The 8,928-nt window shown below is 45.6% G+C and overlaps 1 protein-coding gene across 1 annotated transcript; it reads left to right on the top strand.

Moving 5' to 3' along the window:
• The first annotated feature begins 6,174 nt into the window (after positions 1–6,174).
• Positions 6,175–8,285, top strand: Ddx41l1 (DEAD-box helicase 41 like 1). The gene has a single exon (XM_039113340.2). It carries the CDS (start codon positions 6,190–6,192, stop codon positions 8,053–8,055), a length of 1,866 nt encoding a protein of 621 aa, XP_038969268.1. The 5' UTR covers positions 6,175–6,189; the 3' UTR covers positions 8,056–8,285.
• The last annotated feature ends 643 nt before the right edge of the window (positions 8,286–8,928 follow it).

The raw sequence follows: 8,928 nt of genomic DNA, 5'->3' as shown, positions 1-8,928 counted from the left end.
CTAATATCCAAAATATTGAAAGAACTCAAGAAGATAGATTCCAGAGAGCCAAATAACCCTTTAAAATGGGGTACAGAGTAAAACAGAATTCTCAGCTGAGGAATATCAAATGTCTGAGTAGTACCAAAGAAATGCTCAACATCCTTAGTCATCAAGGAAATGCAAATCAAACAACCCTGAGATCCCACCTCACAGCAGCCAGAATGGCTAATATAAAAAAAACTCAGGTGACAGCAGATGCTGGCCAGGATGTGGAGAAAGAGGAACACTCCTCCATTGTTGGTGGGATTGCACACTGGTACAACCACCCTGGAAATCAGTCTGGAGGTTCCTCAGAAAATTGGACATTCCACTACCTGAGGACCCAGCTATACCTCTCCGGGGCTATACCCAAAAGATACTCCAAAATACAACAAAGACACATGCTCCACTATGTTCATAGCAGCCTTATTTAAAATATGCAAAATCTTGTAAAAAAAAAACCCAATGCCCTTCAACAGAGGAATAGATACAGAAAATGTGGTACATCTACACAATGGACTACTACTCAGCTATGAAAAACAGTGACTTCAGAAATTTGGAGGCAAATGGATGGAACTAGAAAATATTATCCTGAGTGAGGTAACTCAATCACAGAAAAACACACGTGGTATGCACTCATTGATAAGTAGATATTAGCCCAAAACTTATATTACTCAATATATGATCCACAAAGCATATGATGTTCATGAAAAAGGATGACCAAAGGCAGATGCTTCGCTACTTCTTAAAATGGGGAACAAAAGTATTCATAGGAGGATATATGGAGGCAAAGTTTGGAGCAGAGACTGAAGTAATTGTCATTCAGAGCCTGCCCCACCTGTACACCATATATATATATATATATAGCCACCAAGACTGATTAGATCAATTAAACTAAGAAGTTCAAGCTGACAGTAAGCAGATATAGATGTCTCCTGAGAGACACAGCCAAAGTATGTCAAATACAGAGGCGAATGTTAGCAGCAAACCACTGAACTGAGAATGGCAGGGATTGGGGGAATTAGAGAAAGGATTGAAAGAGCTGAAGGGGCTTGCAACGCTAAAAGAACAATGTCAATCAACCAGAGCTCACAGGGACTAACCCACTACCCAAGAGGACACATGGACAGCCCCATGGCTCCAGCTGCATATGTAGTTGTCCTTGTTGGGGCTCCAATGGAAGGAGAAGCCCTCGGTCCAGCTTCTGTTGGACGCCCAGTGTGGGGGAATGTGTAGGGGAGGGAAGACGGGGTGGGGGGGTGTGGAAGGGGAACAGCTTTATAGAAGGAGGGGAGGTGCAGGGGATTGGGGCTTATGTCTGGGAAACTGGGAAAGGGAATAAAATTTGAAATGTAAATAAACAAAGATGCAATAAAGATTTTTAATTTCAACACTTGGGAGATACAGGAAAGTGGGTCTCAGGAATGAAGATGGGAGTTATAAATATTTACATAATTAATAAATATTGTCAAACCACGTTCCAAATCAAAGGTTTCATACGTATACTTCTCTAATAGTGATGAGAGTGATGAGGAAATTTCTCTTTTCCCTAAAACAATTTCATTTTGAGGGTCATATTATCTCCTCTTGAGTGCTGGGATTAAAGGTGTGCAGCCACAAGCAGCAAGAAACTTCTAACTGGTTATAACCAGTTAATTCCAGACACCACTGCACTCAGCCAATCTTCTGAACATGTTTAATTTGCCAAATTTAATGAACAGACTAAGTTAAGAGACCTTCTAATAATTGTGTGGAAGCCAGACAGCCTGTCTTTAATATCCGTCAGCTCCATGACACTGGGATGTTGATGAAATCTCCCTGACACTGTCTCCTCATCCCTAACACCAAAGAAAGAAGAGCATTTCTTGGGTGGGTCACCTGTGCATCCAGCACTTGGACTAAATTTGCCTGAATTTGGAGGTTTGCCTCTAGTTTCAGGCCAGTGTGGACTACATACTGAGTTCTAGGAAAAAAATCCGGAGTCCAGTATGAGACCCTGTCACAAACCACAAATAAACAAACAACACTAACTGTTTTGGAGGTCATGGCCACTGAGTGAGTTGATTCAACTACAGTCTATTCTTTTCTGGTGATAGTCCTTACCTTTGTAAAAGGTAGCTGCAATTGTCAGTGGTGGTGTCTCTATTATAGCTTGTTAACTGTCGTTACTGTCTCTAGGGTAGAATGGCTCCTTGCAGAGTAAAATTTGTGGTTTTCTGATGGTGATTTTTTTTGTTTCACCAAGGCATTGTTTTTCCACCTAGCACTTATGATAAATGCTCATAGATAAATGTAGGATCTTTGGGCAGCTGCAAGCAACAGATACCCCAAGGCAATCTAATGTACCTGGAGCACTTTACCTGGCTAACCTTAAAATTCTCTGGACTCTACCCTGAGTGTTGCACGAGCCCCATGCTAGTGTCCCATGTGGTACAGTGCACATGGTCAAAAGACTATGGCTGGGGAGGTCACAGGCCCTGGTGGGGAATCTGACCAAGCCAGCTCAGTCAGTCAACCAGGGACTCCAGGGAGGTGGTGAGGATATAAAAAGACAATCAGAGAACACTGTGAGGCTGAAGCAGGTTTATTTTTTTCCACTCTGCTTTTATATTTTTCTAGGTACCTGTAAAGAAGAGGGCCCGTTCTTAGATCAAGGACAGAGTAGTCAAGGAAGGCAAAAAATAATGTGATCAAACCAGGCAACAAACAAAGTCCCCTGGTCACTGTACCTAGGATCTTATCAGGATGACCAAGATAAAAGGACACATACTTCCATTGAGTTTACCTTGATCTTTGTATAAGCCCGAATGTAAATATTCTTATGTGAGCCTACTTCCTTGTCCTAGCTCAATGTCAAATGCTTGCCAAATTTCTAGAGCAGCACCAAGGGGTCTGCACAGGAATCAAACTGCCTTCTAATTATGTGTGTTGGGACTCACAGACTACAGCTGTTATCAACACGATCTGTGTGAGAATAGATACCTTTCCAGGTCTTGTTTGTTTGTTTTGGTTTTGAAGCAGGTAATGGTTAATGAAGAGATACCTAGAACTTGCTGCCTCAGGCTGGCCTTGAAGTCAGAGAACTGATTGGCTTTATCTCCTGGGATTAAAGGTGTGTACCACCGAGCCTGGATCTTGCTACAAGTTCCACACTCTCCAGTTCAGTTTAATATCCTTGAACTCAGAATCCAAATCCATTTCTTTAATACTAGAACTCTCTATATTTTTTCTTATATTGCTATACATATTCCAAATGCCGTTCATAGGCAGAGAACAAGGTCTATGATGGGAATTTCTGAGACTTCCTTTGTCATTGCAATAATCTGGGTCTCTTAGCCTCAAGCTGACTGTTCAGAGAGGGGCAGACAGCAGCCATGTTGTTCATCAAAATACTACAAAAATAGACTTTTCTCCACCTACTGAAGAACCTGTCCGCTAAAAACTCTTGGTCCAGATCTGTACAATTCAGATCACTCTCAATACCAAGGTCTCCAATATTACTACTAAGATAGCCTATTGAGCCCCATTTAAAGCATTCCACTGCCTTTCAAAACCAAAGTGCCCAAATAGAGTCTTCCAACAAAAGCATGGTGGTGCCTCTCATAGCAATTCCCAAGTTCCTGGTACCAACTTCGGTTTCAGCTAGGGTTAATTGTGTGACTGTAATATTGCTCTCCTCTAGATTTCCACTGGACAGTGAGGGCTCATCATGGTGCAAGCACCCCAAATGCTATGCCTCTGTGGAAAAGGAGAGTTGACCTCAAGAACACAGATCCATCCCTTTTGTCCTATCCTCCAGTCCAGGTTGTGAACTCCAACTTTCTGTTTTCCCACATTAATCATTTTAACCTTGAACTCAGTAGGCTCTTTTGTCTCTCATTAGCATAGGAAGCCAGTGGGATGTAAGAATTGCCCTTTTGTTTCTTCCCTTATTGTGCTGATTTGATTCTGTTTGGAGCAGGGTGTGGTAGTCTCGCGAGGTGTGGCCTTGTAGGAGGGGCGTCGCTGTGGAGGCGGGGCTTAGGGGAAAGGTATATCTACCAGAGCTCTGACCAGGCCCAGACACAGTACTCTCTCCTTCCTACCTTGGAGTTCATTTGGAGGCAGAGGCGCGCAGGATAGCTGATCTAGGGCAACGCGGTCTATACAAAGAGTTCCAGGGCAGCCAGGATAACCGAGAAAAACTATATCTTGGGAAGAAAGGATCTTCCTTCTTCTGAGAAGCTGAAGTTCACCAGGTATGTTGATTTGGGTCCTGAATACAGAAGTTCCGGGAGTATATGTATTTCATATTTTTCTACCCAGAGTGTCCGGGATGGGGAGCAGAAGTCTTACGGACTTCCTTGACGACTGGGCTGCTCAAACCTGGCATCTTTCATTAGTTGCCTTGCCTGCCTGCTTTCCTCCCTCCTTCCTTCTCTGCAAGAAAGCAAGTCACTCTTGCTTTTGTGTGTGGGATTTTGCTAGCGGGCTTGACATCCCTTGGTGTGCTGTATCCTGCAATTGTAAGCCAGATACCCCCCGCCTCCCTTGTAAATTATGTATTGCTGGAATACTTTAACCACAGCCACAGAAATGGAACTAGAAGAACCAAGAGATAATGTTTAGTAGTGTGGGACTAGTCTTGGTATAGTCCATTTTTTTTTTTTTTTGGTTCTTTTTTTCGGAGCTGGGGACCACACCCAGGGCCTCGCGCTTCCTAGGCAAGCGCTCTACCACTGAGCTAAATCCCCAACCCCGGGACTAGTCTTGGTACAGAAAAATAAGTGAGTTGTGCTAAGTGTTAGAGGTACCAAATATTTGAGTCTTCTTCAGGCACTATGATGTAGATTCGTAGGACTATGAGGGGAAAGGAAGGTAGAACTAGAAATGCTTGCCCACAAGAAAAACTCCCAGAGTACAATGTGTATTGTGTGCTTACCTTAGCAGTGGTGAGAAGACAAATCTCACAATGGCCAGGCTTGGCAATCACAAAGGTTCAGGTGGCTCTCATTAGTGTTTTTAGATGTCCTTTATGAAAATGAGCAAAACGGGCTGGAGAAGCAGGTCAGTCGTTCAGGACATGGGCTGTTCTTGTGTAGTTTGGTTCCAGACACTATCGCCAGTATCTGCTCACAGAGGAAAAGTTAATTTTCTCCAAAGGAGTCTCACTGTTTACAAAACCACTCTTAAGGGAAGGACCCACACCAGATGTAGGTAGCCAAACAAAATGAACTGAGTAATGTTTCTCCAGGATTTCTTTTTATTAGTTTTGTCCTATTCTGGTCAGTTGGTTTGTCACTAAGTCTTTCTCACATCTAAAGGGATGAAGTTGAACTTTCTGTTTGCTCTTTGTTTTCTCTGGATGGCCCAGGACTCCATGTAACTGTCTTGTCTATGTCAACTGCATATGTGTTATTTTGTGTCTCAAAGTAGAACTTAGTAACAAAACGTGTGGCTTCTTCCATTTTTCATTCATTTCATGAACTGAACAAAAGTTTAAGAGTTATTTATATCAGCATAATGTAGCTGTCTTCAGACACACCAGAAGAGGGCATCCTGAACACATTAGGTTGGGAGCCACCATGCAGTTGCCAGACATTGAACTCAGGACATTTGCAGGAAAAGTCGGTGCTTTCGACCAGGGAGCAATATCTCCAGCTCTGAAAACAATTTTTTGTTTCTTTTTCTTTATTGTTTTGAGCATGTCCATTCAAAGTGTGGTGGTGCATATTTGAGAGGGGTCTAGTGCTGTACTAAGGGCCTGATAAACACAAATGGCCTTATAGTCTTGGTTACTCTAAATTTCTTAAAAATCTCTTAAAATGGTATCTGAGTTTATTGTTTTATGAAACCTTACACTGCTCTTTTTGTATATGTTCCTCGTAATGATGAGATGAAATTTTTATCAAGCTATACGATTTGATGCTGTGAGCATAAATTTGATAAAAAGAATTCTTTCCAGGGTTCAAGGTTTCTAGATCGCCTTGCCTGGGTGGTGGACACAGAGGGAGAGAAGGCACCTTCTCAGAAAGGACTCGGCGGTCCTTCTGTTTTTTATTTACTGAAGAGGAAAATCAAATATATTGTCAACACAGAACAAGCCAGAAGGGAAGCCCGGTAGAGAGAATTGAAAAAGAACAAAAGTGGTTTTTTCAGGCCTGGCACTGCGTATGTGTGCGGCCTACGATGGAGGAGTGGGAACCCGAGCGGAAGCGAGCTCGCAGGAACCAGGCGACTGCAGGTGCGAGCCACTCAGAGGATGAAGATGAGGACTACGTGCCCTACGTGCCCTTGCGGCAGCGCAGGCAGCTTCTGCTCCAGAAGCTGCTGCAGCAAAGACGCAAGGGAGCTGCAGAGGAAGAGCAGCAGGACAGTGGCAGTGGCAGTGAGCCCCGAGGAGACGAGGACAACATCACGCTGGGTCCTCAGTCCAATGTCAGCCTGCTGGATCAGCACCAGCGCCTCAAAGAGAAGGCTGAAGCACGCAAGGAGTCCGCCAAGGAAAAGCAACTGAAGGAAGAAGAAAAGATTCTGGAGAGTGTGGCTGAAGGCCGAGCCTTGATGTCAGTGAAGGAAATGGCCAAAGGCATTACCTACGACGATCCGATCAAAACTAGTTGGACACCCCCGCGCTATGTCCTGAGCATGTCAGAAGAGCGGCACGAGCGTGTTCGGAAGAAGTACCACATCCTGGTGGAAGGAGACGGTATCCCGCCACCCATCAAGAGCTTCAAGGAAATGAAGCTCCCTGCAGCTATCCTTCGAGGCCTGAAGAAAAAGGGCATCCTCCACCCAACACCCATTCAGATCCAGGGCATCCCTACCATTCTGTCTGGTCGGGACATGATTGGCATCGCCTTCACGGGGTCAGGCAAGACACTGGTATTCACACTGCCCGTCATCATGTTCTGCCTGGAACAAGAGAAGCGGTTGCCTTTCTCCAAGCGGGAAGGGCCTTATGGACTCATCATCTGCCCCTCGCGAGAGCTGGCTCGGCAGACCCATGGCATCCTGGAGTATTACTGCCGTCTGCTGCAGGAAGACAGCTCCCCTCTCCTGCACTGCGCGCTCTGTATCGGGGGCGTGTCGCTGAAGGAGCAGATGGAGACCATGCGACATGGTGTGCACATCATGGTAGCCACACCGGGCCGCCTCATGGATTTGCTGCAGAAGAAAATGGTCAGCCTAGACATCTGCCGCTACCTGGCCCTGGATGAGGCTGACCGCATGATTGACATGGGCTTTGAGGGTGACATCCGTACCATCTTCTCCTACTTCAAGGGCCAGCGGCAGACTCTGCTCTTCAGTGCCACCATGCCGAAGAAGATTCAGAACTTCGCCAAGAGCGCCCTGGTCAAGCCTGTCACCATCAATGTTGGTCGTGCTGGAGCAGCCAGCCTTGACGTCATCCAGGAGGTGGAATATGTGAAGGAGGAAGCCAAGATGGTGTACCTGCTTGAGTGCTTGCAGAAGACGCCCCCACCTGTACTCATCTTTGCAAAGAAGAAAGCAGATGTGGATGCCATTCACGAATACCTCCTGCTCAAAGGAGTTGAGGCTGTGGCCATTCATGGGGGCAAAGACCAGGAAGAGCGGACCAAGGCCATTGAGGCATTCCGGGAAGGCAAGAAGGACGTCTTAGTGGCCACGGACGTGGCCTCTAAAGGCCTAGACTTTCCTGCCATCCAGCACGTCATCAACTATGACATGCCTGAAGAAATCGAGAACTATGTGCACCGAATTGGCCGCACTGGGCGCTCGGGAAACACAGGCATCGCCACCACCTTTATCAACAAGGCCTGCGATGAGTCAGTGCTCATGGACCTCAAAGCCTTGTTGCTGGAGGCCAAGCAGAAGGTACCACCTGTTCTGCAAGTGCTGCACTGTGGGGATGAGTCCATGCTGGACATCGGAGGAGAACAGGGCTGCGCCTTCTGTGGAGGCCTTGGTCATCGCATCACTGACTGCCCCAAACTCGAAGCTATGCAGACCAAGCAGGTCAGCAACATTGGCCACAAGGACTACCTGGCGCACAGCTCCATGGACTTCTGAGCTTCCCGCTTCTCCCCAAGAGTCCAGTCCCAGGACATCAGCCATGTGCACACCAGCCCTCAAGACAAGAAGCCAGCCTCCTTGGCCCAGCTGGCCTGGGCCACCCCAGTGCCCCCAGAATTACTATTTTTGTTCTCTTCCCCAGCTGCCATTAAAGCACAATCCCTTTAAAAAGAAAGAAGGAAAGAAAGAAAGAAAGAAAGAAAGAAAGAAAGAAAGAAAGAAAGAAAGAGAGAAAGAGAGAGAGAGAGAGAGAGAGAACAAAGAACAGCGAATGATGGTTCGAGCTGGGGCTTTGAAGATGAAATATCCCAAGCAGATTATCCGGGACATGGAGACCCTGGATGCAATGGAGTCTCCTGCCAGGACAGGCTTCTCTCCAGAGGACTGGATTGTGGAACAACAGGCTCTTGCTAAACTTAGAGGGAAGAGCAATGTCCACTGTCAGGTGTTGTCCAAGTCCCGTTCCAGGAGCCTCCTAATGTTTGTCTGCTGGGATCCCCACACAACGCGTTTCTTTATAATCGACCAGGACGTGAAGGAATGAACGCTGCCAACCCCTGTTTCCTCTGACACCACCACATCCTCCGTCTCATCCCCCCACTATTTTGGCAATTCTGTAAGGGAGGTCTTAGTTTCTCATTTTCACTCATGTGCAGTGGGGACTAGAGTAGAAAATTCTGGAGGAAAAAAGATTATTCCAACTTGACTTTTGTGATTGAGTTATATTTAATATTTTCCTGTAAATATTTTGTAATATTTTCCTTGTACTGAAATGGATTACAATATCCCTTACTAATTCAATGCTTGGTATGTGGGAAGAAATATATGAATCTGGGATTAAAGATAATTTTCCAAAAGCTAAAGTCTTTG

The sequence above is a fragment of the Rattus norvegicus genome, chromosome 6, assembly GCF_036323735.1.
Source record: "Rattus norvegicus strain BN/NHsdMcwi chromosome 6, GRCr8, whole genome shotgun sequence".
NCBI classification, from domain to species: domain Eukaryota; kingdom Metazoa; phylum Chordata; class Mammalia; order Rodentia; family Muridae; genus Rattus; species Rattus norvegicus.
Note: the sequence above shows the minus strand (reverse complement) of the source record. Positions and strands in the feature narration are given on the sequence as shown.

What these genes read in the sequence shown, in the direction of transcription:
- Ddx41l1 (XM_039113340.2), top strand. Translation starts at nt 6,190, where the DNA reads ATGGAGGAGTGGGAACCCGAGCGGAAGCGAGCTCGCAGGAACCAGGCG.